Source organism: Trematomus bernacchii, unplaced genomic scaffold, assembly GCF_902827165.1.
Source record: "Trematomus bernacchii unplaced genomic scaffold, fTreBer1.1, whole genome shotgun sequence".
Lineage (NCBI taxonomy): Eukaryota > Metazoa > Chordata > Actinopteri > Perciformes > Nototheniidae > Trematomus > Trematomus bernacchii.
In genome coordinates this window covers 5,153,150-5,169,547 of record NW_022987705.1, presented here as the reverse complement: position 1 = coordinate 5,169,547, position 16,398 = coordinate 5,153,150, and the positions used below count along the sequence as shown (strand labels likewise).

Here is a 16,398-nt window from a genome sequence, read left to right as displayed (position 1 = left end):
GTAGATTAAATGAGAGGAAATATAATATTCAGTCTTCCACCAATCTGTCATAATACAGAACTCAGAAAAACATCTTGCGATACTGTTGACACAGATGGCAAAGTGAATTCACAGGGCTAGTGGCGCAACGGATAACGCGTCTGACTACGAATCAGAAGATTCTAGGTTCAAATCCTGGCTAGCTCGGTTCTCTTTAGCCAGGAAAACACTTCAACAGTACATCTCTCCAACATATACATGTAAAGTCATTGAACATCTGGTACTATGGGTTAATGGGCTTTCACCAACTGCATAAATAACCCTGAACCCTACTGTATAATGTCATGTATTCCCAGCATTCATGGAAGCTTGTAGGACATTTTAGAATGACTTGCTAATCATCTGTTTTTTCAAAAACAAAATTCGGCGCTGAATGACAAAACCCTTTAAAGTATGTTGTCACACAATATCAAAGTTCCAACTCTGCTATAAAGCGCCTTACACACCAAACTGACACCAAAGAACACCAAAGAACATGTCCCGACGGAACGTCGGCTCACGTCGCCTCACGTCGCCTCACGTCTCCTGAGTCTTGGCCATGTTTCGCACTGGAATACACCGCAAAAACTTCAGCCGACGGCCAAGTAGCACGTACGAACTGCGCATGCATGAGTGGCAATAACTCTCCTTCCACCAATCTGTCATAACACAGAACTCAGAAAAACATCTTGCCATACTGTTGACACAGATACCACAGTGAATTCACAGGGCTAGTTGTGCAACGGATAACGCGTCTGACTACGGATCAGAAGATTCTAGGTTCAAATCCTGGCTAGCTCGGTTCCCTTTAGCCAGGAAATCACTTCAACAGTACATCTCTCCAACATATAAATGAATAGTCATTGAACATCTGGTACTATGGGTTAATGGGCTTTCACCAACTGCATAAATAACCCTGAACACTATAATGTCATGCATTCCCAGCATTCATGGAAGCTTGTAGGACTTTTTAGAATGACTTGCTAATCATCTGTTTTTTCAAAAACAAAATTCGGCGCTGAATGACAAAACCCTTTAAACTATGTTGTCACACAATATCAAAGTTCCAACTCTGCTATAAAGCGCCTTACACACCAAACTGACACCAAAGAACACCAAAGAACATGTCCCGACGGAACGTCGGCTCACGTCGCCTCACGTCTCCTCACGTCGCCTCACGTCGCCTCACGTCGCCTCACGTCGCCTCACGTCGCCTCACGTCGCCTCATGTCTCCTGAGTCTTGGCCATGTTTCGCACTGGAACACACCGCAAAAACTTCAGCCGACGGCCAAGTAGCACGTACGAACTGCGCATGCGTGAGTGGCAATAACTCTCCTTACCAGCAGGCGGCGGTAGTGTGTATTCGTCATTCAAAAGAGGCAACAACCGGAAGACAGACTGCGTGATACACCGAGAGAAGAAGAACAGACTGCGTGATATAAACAAACAACAAATAGCGTGCCCGTTCCATTTTCACTCTACAGCGAGAAGCTCATGGGGCTTTCCCAAACCTGTGTCGAGAGCTGGAGTTAAATGAAATCTCAGATTTTCCTTCTTAATAGTTTGTTTGGGTCCATCACTTCCGTTTCGCTTCTCATGCACTGATTCGCTAAGCTGAACAGCCAATCAGAGTGATTTCTTTGGCCGACGGCCTTTGGCGGCAGAAGGTGTCGGCACGGCCGAAAAGACACAACGGTGCAGTACACACCAATCTGAGTAGGGCGACACAACGCTCATCGACGGCCCGACATCTATCGACATATATCGACGCCGATAATCGGCTCGGTGTGTAAGAGGCTTAAGAATGAAGCGCTTGTGGCCGTTTCAGTATAGTGGTTAGTACTCAGCGTTGTGGCCACACAGATAAACATGTTTTTCCCCTGCAGTCATTTCGCAGAGACTCGATAATCAACTGATAGCAGGTCACCAGAGGGGGTATAGCTCAGTGGTAGAGCATTTGACTGCAGATCAAGAGGTCCCCAGTTCAAATCTGGGTGCCCCCTACATAGTTTGTACTGTGTTTAATGTTATATGTATACAAGCAATGATGTGCTGATCAATTACAAAGCACTTAATGAACATAGGGGCCGTTATCATATAGCCTTCTTAATAGTTGCCGCAACAACCCTATTTCGATGCCAGCTTTAATGTTGTTGCTTTAACTAGCTCTATCTTCACTTTTTTTTTATGTAATGTGAATTATGTAATGACATAGTTACTTATGTCATTACATAAGATAACAATGTAGATTAAATGAGCGGAAATATGATATTCAGTCTTCCACCAATCTATCACAACACAGAACTCAGAAAACTATCTGGCCATTCTGTTAACGCAGATACCAGAGGAAAATCACAGGGCTAGTGGCGCAACGGATAACGCGTCTGACTACGGATCAGAAGATTCTAGGTTCAAATCCTGGCTAGCTCGGTTGTCTTTAGCCAGGAAATCACTTCAACAGTACATCTCTCCAACATATACATGAATAGTCATTGTACATCTGGAACTATGGGTTAAAGGTCCCATGTCATGCTTTTCCAGCTATAACCCGTCCCCTTGTGTGTTATGAAGGTTTTTATGCATGTAAACGGTCTGCAGAGTCACAAACCCTCAAAGTACACCCTGTAGCGAATAAAACTCTAACACAGAAAATACCTGTCTATGCTGCCCCAGAACGCCTCGTTGGAGATTTCTCTTTTTCTTCCTGTGTACAGTGACGTGCCCATACCCAAATGGACCCATTGGACCAAATGGACCAATCCGTGGAGCCGTTACGTTACGTCCGCGGAGCCGTTACGTTACGTTCCTCACACACACACACTCGATCTTTTCTCAGCTGCAGCTCTGCCGATTTCTCCTCCCTGAGACGGCGGGACCCGGCAAGGTTGTGAGTCGGTGTGTGAGCACACACACAAACTCCCAGCCAGGCTGCGGGTGTGTGTGTGTGTGTGTTCGGGCTGGTTTCGGGCTGGGTTTCGCTGTGTTTTGCAGACGGCCACTGGGCTCATAGGGAGGGGGGGGGCAGGAGCTCCAACAAGCCGTTTAGGACAGAGAGTGAATACACATACTATACAGAGATGCTGTATGAGAAACCAATGTGATTTTGGAAAATTGCACAATATAAATCTATTTTAGTATACCTCAACAATGGAATTATGATCAGTAGAAATGGCCATGACATGGGACCTTTAATGCTGGGCTTTCACCAACTGCATAAATACCTCAGTTTCAGTATAGTGGTTAGTACTCAGCGTTGTGGCCACACAGATAAACATGTTTTTCCCCTGGAGTCATTTTCCCAGAGACTCGATAATCAACTGATAGCAGGTCACCAGAGGGGGTATAGCTCAGTGGTAGAGCATTTGACTGCAGACCAAGAGGTCCCCAGTTAAAATCTGGGTGCCCCCTATTTAACTTTACTTGTTTTCAAATGATGTGTTATGTTTTCAGGTCAGGCTATGAGATCCAATAACAAAGATGTGAAGTGGCTTTTATCGGAGTGTCTTTAGTACTTGGAATAGGTGTTTAACCCACTTGTTTAAATGACATGCTTCATCATTTTATATTTTTCTCTCTTTTTTTGTTTGAAAATAGAAAATGACAAAAAGGTGTGTGTGTTTGTACCTGCAACATAGCCATGCTTTCATCGGTCTTGCCTCTCTTTGCTTTCAGTTCTGCACCTTCCACCATCAAAAGGGCTTGAATATCAATGTCTCCCCACAGTGCACATTCATCAAGACCCTCCTGTAACAGCCGAGACGCCTCCTCATTGATGTTTTTACCTTGAAAAAAACAATACCGACAACATGTTAATATGCATAACCACACAGATTCCTCTTACTAACTCCAGCTATTGAAGTACAGTTTTATACACATAAGTTACCCAAATTGAAGTAGTTGATAATACCATGCATTTCAATTTTCGAATGCTTAAATCTTCATATACCATACCAAAAGTGAAACTGTTAGAAGTGAGGTAAAAATGTCCCCCAATGATTTTTTTCTTTTATCCAGTTTTCATACAAGTACTATAATACATAAAAGGGAAGATCACTTTTCAGTTTGACATAAGTAATCTATGTAATGTTAACCCAAGCCTGCAATACACGACTCACCAAAACAAAGTACAGAGCAACACATGAACAGACCTGGCAACGGGGCAGCAGTGCCAGGGATGTGTGACGTGAGGCTGCGGACCAGAGCCAGGCGGCAGCGCAGCCACAGAGGGGGTCCAACTCTCTCACTGGCCCCCACTGCTGTAGGGGAGTCTGCATGCTGTGTGTGTGAAACACTGCAATCCTGAGTAACCTGTAGACGGACAGTATATTACACACATACAGTATGAGCACATATACAGACACCAAGTCAAATCAATCACCATTGAAGTGACCCAGTTTGGCTGTGTGCATACTTTACATGCAAATAAGGAAACATTACATTATCACTTTGTAGCTGCTAACAAATTCTAGAGGTAGCATTCATTCACATTCATGGTGTTCATGGTTTCATTGCTTCTTTTGGTTGTAATGTTCTCATTCTCTGTAATGTTTACGGGACGCACCTATATAAGGATTTCATATGTTGCGTTTTGTGAAATGATTTGATTCTGCAACTCATTTTTATAAACACAATACCCGTTCACTCCCAGTCCTGGTGTGCAGTCTGTCAGACGCAGGTTTCTGAGAGCCAGGTTCGATTCCTTTCAGGATTACAGGAGACGTCAGCAGCAGCATAAAGGAGGAAATTGCCACCTCAGAACTGGAAGAGTACATTAAAATGGTTAGGACAGTCAGGAAATACTGCTCCTTTGTTGTGGCTTCCACTTACTTTATTTTTACCTACTTTTACTTCTGAAGCAGATTCTTTAATACATTTTACAAGGCTAGTTGAGCAACGGATGATGCGTCTGACTACGGACCAGAAGATTCTAGATTCAAATCTTCCTTAAGCCAGGAAATACACACATAAGCATGTGAGCACACACAGCCCACAACATACCTATCTGCAGCATTGCCTTGCTGCAGGTACAGGCTGGCCTTCAGAAGTTTGGACTCCATCGTGAGCTCCAGGATCTCCATTTCGCTACAGGACAGAGAGCTCAGTTGCTGTGAGATGGAGTGCAACCAGGAAGACGCTACTTCTAGCAAAAGGAACTACAACAGAGAAGAATACAAATATGAGTAAGTTCACACAAAATGCTAAAAAAAAATAGCTCCATATTTAGGGTAAGTTGCCAAGAATAAAACAACTCAAAGCTGAAATAACATTAGGTGACAAAAACCTGAAGTCTTACCTTCATCGTTTCTGAAGTTAGCTTTTCCTTTTTGAAATCAAAGGTCAACACTTTTGGCTCTTCTGTCTTCAGACTGGAGTCCTCAGTGTCCAGTCTGTCCTCTTCATGGTGTTTTGAGTTCACTGTTATGCTGGCACAAGCTTCTCCTTCAACAGCGTCTGAAAAACATTTGCCTTGTTTGCATAAAAAGCTGTCCTTAAAAGGTAGGGTAGGTAAGAATGGAGAAACCAGCTCGAGTGCGCTAGAATTTGAAAGTACACAGCCGAAAAAAATCTGCCCCTTCCTTCAGACTTCCTTACAGAGCCCCTCCTCCAACACACACGAACGCGCACATGACCAATGAGGGCACGAGATAAGTTTGTGCACGAGATGGAAGGCTGACAGGCAGGTAGGCCATCCAGTTATTTTAGCCGGGCCGGCTCAGATGATTGGTCGTGCTTTTTACAGCGCCACGGCTTCCACAGATGACATTTTTTTATGTATTTATTGTCAAAGCATTTAATGTATTCATTGCTATCGGGATGTTAAGAGCATTCCTTGGAATATAACAAAAAGTGTTTCTGAAGTGAATTACCTACCCCACCTTTAAGTTGAAATGAAACTAACTGATTTCAATGCAATCCAGTGTGACATTTGACATGATCCCAATAATAATTTCAAAATAGATAACAGACAGGAGAAAGTAGTCGTGCTCGCAGACCTGGAGCAGGAGGGCCATGCACGGTGTCACTGAGTGCCAGGACTAGTTGAGTGCGAGCAAGTTTGAATCTGAGGCACAATGTGGATCCATACAGCGTGCTGATCTCTGGAGTAAATTCACAGTTTATGAATTCCTCCAAAGCCTAACCCAAAAACAAAAAGCAAACAAATTTGGTAATTTCTCGAATATATCTTTGAGAAAGGAACAGAGTGACAGATAACAGGTTGATATACATATGCTTACAACTGCTAGAAGGGTATGTAAGATTGTATGTTTCTTTTTTGTTCTATATGAGTGTGTTTGGCTTATTTGGACCGCTGTTTTCTAATATGTCAGGAAGACCAAAGGTTGCGATGTTATATTATATAAAGAGAGGAATTTGCACCTGGACCATGCAAACTGTGACAATGGTTATTCATTTAAATCATGATTTATGATACCATTCTTCTTATCTTATGTCTTATTTTCACTTCTAAATACTTCAGAAAACTAAAGAAATCCCACGTAAAAAGTACCTCAGAATTGTCCAGGAGAGACTTGTTGCTGTAGAACGTCTTCACAAGCTGCAAAATGAGCACAATTTCAAATTTCTATAAAACAATGGCACATATAAAGACATATTTTTGGAAGGTCGTATTAACACAAGTAAGTAAAAGTATACATAAAATATGATACAGAGAAGCCACACTAACAAAATGATAAAGAGAAAAGGCACAGAGGCAGAGTGTGTGTTTTTACTTGGAGATTGTCTTTGGTTATAAAGTGTGTATGAGGCAGAAGGATCCCGGTTCCTTGTGTGATCTGAGCTGCCTCATTTACAGCTTCAGTGAACAGACACAGTTGAGTTAGGGCACGCATCTGCAGAAACACAAACCCAGACTGAGAACTCTATCACAACCATTACAAGAACACATTATAAATAAACATCAATATGTAAGTAGAGAGGACAACAATAATGCTGACCTTTAGTATTTTGCCCTCAATAGTGCGCTGGACATCTCTGCACACAGACCCAACAAAATGAAGGTAAAGGGCTAGTATGGGCAGAAGCTGAAATTAGAAACCAAATTGAAGTCACTGTTTTGAGAACAGCAATTCTAAATGAGGATAGACAGTCAGTGTTTGTTTGTGTACCGTGATGTAGTAGCCTGTGGTGTAGAGCCAGTGGCAGAGGAAGTTTAGGCTGGTTACAGTGGAGCCGAGGGGAACCCTGTGAGGCTCAGAGAAAAGGTCCGCTCCAGGGAGCAGTTCCTCTCCGATGCTGTGAAAGGCGTACTGGATGTCGGCCTGGGGCTGAGCCAGGGAGCAACACAGCACACACTAGGGAGGTAGGTCACACATGTACACACATCCTTTACTCAAGTAGAAGTACAGATACTCGTGTTTAAAAATACTCTGGTAAAAGTAGAAGTACTGACTAAACTTCTTTACTCAGGTAAAAGTAAAGAAGTATTGGCTTCGAAATGTACTTAAGTAAAAAGTACCCATAACTACCAGCTGTTTTAAAGAGTAACTAGTAACTGGACCTCACTTTATATTAATAGAACATTAAGGATCTTCTATTCGAATATTTCTAAGAATGTCCACTTTTTCTCAGAATTTCTACTTTTTCAATCTTTCTTAGAATGTCGACCTTTTTCGATTTTTTATCAGAATTTCAACTTTTTCTTAGAATTTCAACTTTTTCGATTTTTTCTTAGAATTTCGACCTTTTAGATTTTTTCTCAGGATTTCAAAAAAGTCGACTTTTTAGAGAGATAATCAACCTTAGAAATAAGATACAACTTTATTTATCCCGAAGGAAATTTCTGTGCCAGGGTTACAAAAGATTCACTACAGCAACAATTATAATAACAATAATAATACAAATGTACACTAACAGTGCAGTTATAGAGCAAATTAAACAAGAAACAAAGATGGACAAATAATGACTGTAATAATGACTGTAAGAAACTGAACAGAAAGTACATCCTCTGGAATTATTACCTTAAAGAGGTGTGCAGACATGAGACAGCAATTCGTACGCTGGCTGATATCAGCAGCACTTAAGATGTACCTGTAGATCAAAACACATCGCTCAGAAGATGGAATATGTTACAGATATATTCTTGCAACACACAAACACATTTAACCAATGATGACACTCATGAGACATACTGTGCAATCTTAGCAGTTAGCACAGCAGCCTGTAGACATCCCCAAATGCCAGCCTGGTTCAGGGTTTGCTGCAGGGAGCCACCCTGAACTGACACGCCATCCCATTTCTCTACAGCACCAGAGCTCTGTAAGGCACAGTCTACAGCTTTACTCCAGTATGCGTGTGCTGCCCTGGAGATAAAACACAGGCAGGAGGGAAATTATCACGAGAATGAAAGGACTATCATGAAACTTACATACTTTGGTAAAAGCATACAATACACAACCCAGCAGATTGTTACCGTGTGTTTCCATTGTAGAACTGTAGGTTTCCCATTTCATGCAGCGCCAGAACTCTGAGGGATTCATGATTGTTGGCCTGGAGATACTCTGGAGAGAAGTTGGATCGAGATGGGGATGAAGGTTAGACTTTTAGGACCCTGACACACTGAAACAATTAAACATTGACTTTAATGAAATGTATTGTATCAACAGGTTCCACATAAATGTATTAGGTTAGTTGAAAGCAATTATATTAAGTTGAACCTAATATTTTTTTATTTAAAGTTAATATTATTGCCTTTAACTAACCTAATACAGTTATGTGAAATCTGGTGACATAATACATTTAATTAAAGTCAACGTATTTTGCGCTCTTACTAATGGAGGCGGAGTATGCAGCACAGACTGTGGGCATGTGGTCAGGGCTGATGGGGAGGCTGTAGAGAGCATTTGGGGAACTGTAGTCCTCCTCGGTCAGGTCGCAAGGTTGTATGTCTGGAGACGGCTTAGGAATGAAATCAACCAGGCTTGTAGAATGGCTGAGAGTTCTGCTCTGACACTGCTGCAACTGTGCCGTAAAGCCTGGAGAGACACGAACAAAACAGTGAGGGGTTTCAAACAGTTGTTGCGTGACTATGTACTGCATGTCCAATCATTCAGCAATTAACTCACAGGGCTTTGTGTATGCAAGGAGCTGCAGCAGTAAGGAGCGACTATGCTGGAAGACCTGAAGACAGTGTGGTCTTTTCTCGAGGGCTTGACGGAAACAGCTCAGTGTGTCCTCTACATCCAGAGGGACGCACACAAGGGACATGGACTGCTGTATCTCTGCACCTTAGACACAGAACATATATGCATTCATCATTTCCTGCTCTGTGTAAAATGTTGGCAATTTTGAATCACTCAAATGTCAAGGTTTATTAATACAATTTCAATTGTTGAAATGTTGACTTTAATTAAATGAAGTATGTCATCAAATTTCAAATAACTATATCAGTTAAGTTGAAAGCAATAATATTAAAGGTAGGGTAGGTAAGAATGGATAAACCAGCTCGAGTGCGCTAGAATTTGAAAGTACGCAGCCGAAAACAATCTGCCCCTTCCTTCACACTTCCTTACAGAGCCCCTCCTCCAACACACACGAACGCGCACATGACCAATGAGGGCACGAGATAAGTTTGTGCACAGATGGAAGGCTGACAGGCAGGTAGGCCATCCAGTTATTTTAGCCGGGCCGGTGAAAATAATTGGTCGTGCTTTTTACAGCACCACGGCTTCCACTGATGAAATATTTGTATGTATTTATTGTCAAAGCATTTAATTTATTCATTGCTATCGGGATGTTAAGAGCATTCCATGGAATATAACAAAAAGTGTTTCTGAAGTGAATTACCTACCCCACCTTTAAGTTGAACCTAATATTTGAACAGGCAATGTTATAACATACTACAAGCAATTGTTTATATTGTTAAAGTATCTTGACATGACATGACCTAACATGAGGCTGGCTTTAAACCTTTAAGGTCTCGAGGACTTGAGTTTGTGAGTCTTTTTTGAATTGGTGTTTGCTGAGCAGGGTGATGGCTCCACCCTATGAGCAGCTGGGAGTCTGCGTAGCTTCTGTATGTTACCTGAAATATAGAAAAGTTAGCAACACAAATACATATGTACAGAATAGACACAATGCTGTGAGTGAAATTATGTGAAAATGTTTCTAGTGGTGCTGAATGATAACGGTAAGATTAGATTTCACGTATAGCAAACAAAAAATGGAAACGCTATAAAATAATTAGGGAATTAACATTATTATGCAAGGGAATACAAAAGCCTGCAATGTTGGAACATATGTATGTGTGTGGGCTGGGCTACCTCCTTGCCAGTGGCCTTCTGGGTCTTGACATGGTGTGGTTGAGGGACCGCGGGTCCTTTTAAGGAACTTATCCTTTCCAGTAGCTTCCTCTGAGCAAGGACTATTAGAGGAGTTACGATCAAGGCATAACGTTCCCTGGGAAAGACAGATTTAAAGAAATATAGCCGTCTTTAAAAAAAAAGAGACGTTTTTGTGTGAAAATCCTCAAATTGCCTTTAATGATAATAACTAGGGATGCTCCGATCGATCGGCCGCCGATCGATATCGGCCGATACTCACTCTCTGCCGATCGATCGGGGCTCTCTAAAAATGCAGATCGCGAGAGCCGATCGCATGACGTACAATTATGACGTAAAATACATGACACTTTTCTCTGTGCGCGGCAAAACAAGCTCGCCAAAATGGCTTCACCGGTCTGGCAGTATTTTAAAGGTCCCATGTCATGGCCATTTCTACTGATCATAATTCCATTGTTGAGGTACAGTATACTAGATTAGATTTAAATTGTGCAATTTTCCAAACTCACATTGGTTTCTCATACAGCATCTCTGTAAAGTATGTGTATTCACCGGTATTCACTCTCTGCCCTAAACGGCTTGTTGGAGCTCCTGCCCCCCCCTCCCTGTGAGCCCAGTGTGCTCTGATTGGTCGGGACGTTGCGAGGCTTGCTGCTCACTGAGCTGGCTTACTGGTGTGGTCGGCGATACAGCGGCACAGCGCGAAACTCATCCTGAGCATACACAAACACTCACAGCCGAAGTAAAAACAATAAGTGTGGCTTGATATTGAGTAAGTAAAAGGTTAAAGTATCTTGACATGACATGACCTAACATGAGGCTGGCTTTAAACCTTTAAGGTCGGCTGTGTCTCGAGGACGCTGTGAGAATGGGTTTGCGGAGAGCATTTCTCCGCGATCCCGACTCGTCTATTACCAACCAGGGGAGTCCCTGTTAGTTGAAAATGTACACCCGCTGTGACGGACAGGTGAGCGGAGCAAAACACACACTAAGAGTTAGACCTAACACACTTAGCTATTTTATCTACCTCTGGAACAAGCTAAACTAGTTATAAATATATGTATTCTTCACTGTCGGGTCACTCATTACTGGATCAGTGAGCTGCATGAGACGGATACTGACGGGCTGTCAAAATTGGCGATCGGAGCATCCCTAATAATAACCTTTCGCTATATTTTACTATTTATTTAGCCCTCTGTTGATTTTACTATACAAAATAATTACTTATTCAATCTTAGCTTCACTTTTAGATTTATTTGTGTAATATGGACTTTTCTTTGGAGGAAATAATTGTCTTACTCACCGCGTGTAGTTGTTAAAAACTAAGGCAAAGTGGGCCAGGCTTTCCCATTGGCCACTGTCATGGAGACGCTCCAGAGTGTGCAGCACCAGGGTGCGAACCCAACGCAGGTCCGCCTGAGTTCTGTTATCCAGCGGGGCTGAGAAGTGGAGACTGGACTCCAGTTCATCCTCAGTCAAGTCCCTGTCATACGCACTCCACAGCTAGTAGGGATGAAGATCAAGATGAAAGTCATGTTCACTTTGTAGCTGTTTTTGTGCTTTTGCTCAGATGAGAAGATGCACACTGTAGTGATAATAGTGACCATCAGTACCAGACTTCCAACATGTTCCTAAACATTACATTCAAAGAAATTCCAAGCCCAAAATCAAGACCCAAAAATCAAAGCCTTGTTCCATGCCCATAAATGAACATGGGATATATAGCTGTTTGTGACCCTTACCCCAAGTCTGTTCAGCATGTCCATGATAAGGTCAGTAGCCAGCAGCAGCAGTGGGGTGAAGGTGGTGTTCAGCTGGTCCTGGAGGGGGGAAGGTAGGTCAAGCTGAGCAGCACTATGCACTAGGAAAGTGATACGGCAGCTTTGATCCCACAGAGTCTGACACACACACTGCAGAGTAGTCCAGTGGCTGCCACGATGGGCCAACACCTGGAAATATTAAAGATAGACACATTAAACACAATACCTGGATTATATACTTGTGTTTGAGAGAATTTCCATGTATGTATGTGCAGTACCATGGCCCTTCGTAAATGTAAAGCAGCTTTGTTAAGTGAATCCAGCACCAAGGCAGCGGTGCGTCTCTGTGTCTCCATCAGCTTTTCCACAGTTTGAGAGGAGTCCTCTCCCTCCTTACAACTCTCCTCTGAAACAGAGTCAGCACCTCTGACTGCTAGAGAGAAAAGATTAGGATACGTGCTGAAACACAAACCAGTTGATAGCTTTCCTTCTTATTTTTCAAAGAGTGTTACTCACCCTCCTTTTTATTTCTCTCTTTGTGTGCAGCCACATATTCCTTGGAGGAGTGAGAGGATTCTCTCTCTATGAGACTCTCATGATGAGAAGACTGTTGTCGCTGCGAGTTTCTCCACATCAGGAAACCAGAGTAAGCGAGAGAGAAACACAAGGGATCAAACTGCCCGTAGCTGAAACAAGAGGCATGCAGAACATAATCTTAACGGGATTAAAGGCAATTAGGTTTGCAAACATTAAACAGGGCAATAGTGACCACAAATATTACAATATCTGACTACTGATACTAAAAGCAAGACTACAAGTTTCCCAAAGTAGATGCAATCATGCTTTGAGTCAATAAGCAAAAGTATGCCTCTCAGTTAACATGTAATTGTAGCAACCTGGAGCTAGTTAATGTTACTGATGAAACGGAAGATAGAAAAGGTTATGTAGCTGAAATCAGGTGAGCGGACCTGTTCTGCAGGGCTCCTCCATGCAGCGTGTCCAGGCCCTGGTAAAGCTGAGCTAAATGTGCCTGAGCCATGATGTGGTTGAGGTGAGACTTCCACACTCTCTCCTCACAGCACATGTTCCTCAGCTGAAACTGCTTCTTCTGGCGTTGCACCGCAGACGACATCATGGCTAGCAGGTTCTCCACAGCCTGCATATCCCTACAAACACATGGATAGACTTCCAATTCAAGCGGTTATGTGAACCCATACTTGATATAAAATCAAACAAACACAGACAGATGTTACCTGTTAGTTTTCACTCTCTGAAGCATGCTCTGTGGCATTGTCTGCTTTAGTTTCTTTCTTGCATTATTGTGTGAAGGTGTGTTCTTGTTCTGCTACAGCAATTGGGGTTAAGATACATACATTTAAGACTAAGATTTTGAATTATGGCACAAAACGTTCAAACATTAAATGCAGTGTGTCTTCTACAGTCTTGCCAACTATTTTCCAATGAAAGTAGCTCTATCTAAATCCGAAAGTCACTTAGAATATAACGTGGCATTAGTCTTTTTATTGCAAAGATGTTCAGAATATTGTATGTCCTTGTGTATTTACTTGTGTGTGTTGGATATTTGTGTGCACATCATTTTCACCTGTGATGGTTCATTTGCTTTCGGAGCCTGAGCACTATTTCCTCTTCGGCTCGGACTGTTTCCCTCCAAACATTTTGAGGACAGTCCCATCATCACCCCCTCACGCCTGACAAAGAGAGAAACAATCATGAGGCTTTAACAGAAAAGGAAAAAACAGCTACCAGTAAAAAAGTGCAGGGTGGTCCATACAGAAATTGACAGAAATGCATTGTTTGATGTTTTAAATATAACCGTGTTAATTTGGTTATGAAATGAAACGATGATAATGAATTTAGGGATGCTCCGATCGCCAGTTTTGGGGCCGATCGCCGGAATCAGTATCGGCCGATACCGATCGCCGATCCGATCGAGTGGGCCTATGGGGATCTTCCATTTAAAGTGATGTTTAAAACTCAGTTAATGGGGCTCATTCACTGGCGCTTCCACAAACAACAACCAACATAATTATTACATTCAAATTAAGTACATTATTCAAGTTTACATTAACTTTGGATAATAACACGGGAGAAATGAGCGGAAGCGCTCTCTTTTCCTCTCTCCCTCTCCTGACAGCCGATCGATCGGAGCATCCCTAAATGAACTTAAAGCTGAAATCTTTAACATACCCTTTTGTCACAACAGAGAGGTAAATCGTAAAAGCACACCTGTTAAGAAATTGAAACATGCTTTGACCCCACTTCAGAACAAGGTCTGGTTGGCCTTCTTCCATGGTTCTCTGGAGAAGAAGTGCCGCAAACTCAATAAAATACACCTTGCGTCTGAGCTTCATCACTATAGAAACACACACACACACACACACACACACACACACACACACACACACACACACACACACACACACACACACACACACACACACACACACACACACACACACACACACACACACACACACACACACACACACACACACACACACACACACACACACACACACACACACACACACACACACACACACACACACACACACACACACACACACACACACACACACACACACACACACACACACACACACACACACACACACACACACACACACACACACACACACACACACACACACACCAAGATATATGTCAATGAACAAGATTAAATATTCATTACAAAATGATCTGAGTATGTGCAACTTACCGTCCAGATAAGCTTCCTTTAAGGGGCTGTTAGAGATCAGATCATACAATATGGTGGGATCCTCACAGCCAGTCAGTGGGCTTGCAATGTCTGCAGAAAATGTACAATGTACTGTATAGCTTAAGAGAAACTGTAATATCTTCTATTATGCTTCGCAAAGTGATGTAATTGGTAGCAGAACTATTAGAAAATTGACAAATTGCCAACGTTAGCTTTTTTTAAATAGGGTTAGAAAACATTTATTTTCCTACAGTAACTGTATCAAAGCTGTTATTACTTATTGAATAGCAGGCCCTGGCAACATACCACATTTTTTTCACAATACACACTTTCTTTTAAATGAATGATATTTGTATCTGTGTGTGTGTTACCATTGTGTTCTGTGAGAGCTGCTTCAGATGGGCATTCTTTCTTGTTTTTCTGATACAGAGCCTTCAGTTGAAGACCTATCTTCATTTCAGCCTTGATTGCAGCATGATCTGCCTTTTTCTACACACACAAACCACTTCATTTATGAAAAGGTATAACCGTTTATCAGCAAAAAATTGTATTTTTTTAAGAATATGTACATATATAGGGTAATCATTTTAATTATTTGAATGATGTTAAGTCATTTTAAGAGTTGGGCTTGATTATGTGTCAGTCACAATTTGTTTATATCCTTACACCCAGAGCTTTATTGGTAAGTCCACTGATCTGCAGCTGGGCTTCGTAGACCTCTTGGAGCAGCCTGCGACCACAGTCCATCACCACAGAAGCCATGTGATGCTCTCTGAGCACACGTAATGCCTGGCCAGGGAGGAATAGACATTATGTTGTGCAAGGCTCCTGGTTAGTTAACATTTGGGATATCAAGGTGTCAAGGTGGATGAGTGTGACTACTAAAATAAAAATAGTGAAGTATCTTTACACTACAATCATGGCAAAAAACGCCTCAACACATCTTGAAAAGGTTAACTTTAAGTGTGGGTATATTTATGTTAAAGGTTCAGCATGCAGAACATTTTATTGTGTAAACACACATAAAGAGATAATGTTAAAACTTGCAGACACACCTTGGACAGGTAGTAGGTGATGCACGCTATCATGTGCATAAATGACTCTGATGTGTTTCCAGTCCCTTTTTGTTTAAAGAGTCCTGAATTCTCCTCCAGAACTATCAAGCATTTGTTCAACACCTGCACATCAAAGCACAGACACATGCTTTTACACACATTCTTATTAACTTTTTACAGTTTGTATTATGTTACAGATTATAGACTTCTATGGACGAGGTATTGCAGACCTGAACTACTTGGTCGCAAGTGATCTGATGGAAGATCATTGGTGCTAACAGGCCATAACAGCTGACTGCAGCTTGCACGGCAAAGCAGCTGTCGTTCAACCACATGGCCAGGTCCATGGCCACCAGCATTCGCTCACACTCTGCCAGTCGGGCTTCCTGCATACACACACATCATTTATTTATATCCATGTTCCTTCAGAACCTGTCACATCAATACAAGCGAAAAAACAACATATACTTTCACATTGTGATATTGCTAACAATGATTACTATCATACTAATTGTTGTCTCCTTGT

At 42.1% G+C, this 16,398-nt stretch overlaps 1 protein-coding gene and 4 non-coding genes across 5 annotated transcripts in view; 4 read left to right on the top strand and 1 right to left on the bottom strand.

The window, feature by feature from the left end:
* Window positions 1-16,398, bottom strand: part of LOC117490224 (cilia- and flagella-associated protein 54-like) — a 43,067-nt gene that overhangs the window by 15,554 nt on the left and 11,115 nt on the right. The window contains 30 exon segments of the mRNA XM_034139850.1: window positions 3,644-3,801; window positions 4,168-4,327; window positions 4,654-4,777; window positions 5,018-5,172; window positions 5,313-5,470; window positions 6,013-6,154; window positions 6,528-6,575; window positions 6,751-6,870; window positions 6,976-7,062; window positions 7,147-7,332; window positions 7,999-8,056; window positions 8,155-8,340; window positions 8,451-8,538; window positions 8,809-9,012; window positions 9,103-9,264; window positions 9,947-10,061; window positions 10,300-10,435; window positions 11,621-11,820; window positions 12,060-12,266; window positions 12,356-12,507; window positions 12,594-12,763; window positions 13,046-13,243; window positions 13,331-13,422; window positions 13,681-13,786; window positions 14,325-14,451; window positions 14,818-14,907; window positions 15,189-15,306; window positions 15,484-15,606; window positions 15,873-15,995; window positions 16,103-16,258. Of these exon segments, the coding sequence (XP_033995741.1) occupies window positions 3,644-3,801; window positions 4,168-4,327; window positions 4,654-4,777; window positions 5,018-5,172; window positions 5,313-5,470; window positions 6,013-6,154; window positions 6,528-6,575; window positions 6,751-6,870; window positions 6,976-7,062; window positions 7,147-7,332; window positions 7,999-8,056; window positions 8,155-8,340; window positions 8,451-8,538; window positions 8,809-9,012; window positions 9,103-9,264; window positions 9,947-10,061; window positions 10,300-10,435; window positions 11,621-11,820; window positions 12,060-12,266; window positions 12,356-12,507; window positions 12,594-12,763; window positions 13,046-13,243; window positions 13,331-13,422; window positions 13,681-13,786; window positions 14,325-14,451; window positions 14,818-14,907; window positions 15,189-15,306; window positions 15,484-15,606; window positions 15,873-15,995; window positions 16,103-16,258 (4,149 nt within the window).
* trnar-acg lies at window positions 114-186 on the top strand. The gene has a single exon. It is a non-coding gene; the product is annotated as a tRNA-Arg (tRNA).
* Window positions 1,951-2,022, top strand: trnac-gca. The gene has a single exon. It is a non-coding gene; the product is annotated as a tRNA-Cys (tRNA).
* trnar-acg lies at window positions 2,377-2,449 on the top strand. The gene has a single exon. It is a non-coding gene; the product is annotated as a tRNA-Arg (tRNA).
* On the top strand, window positions 3,356-3,427 carry trnac-gca. Its single transcript has one exon. It is a non-coding gene; the product is annotated as a tRNA-Cys (tRNA).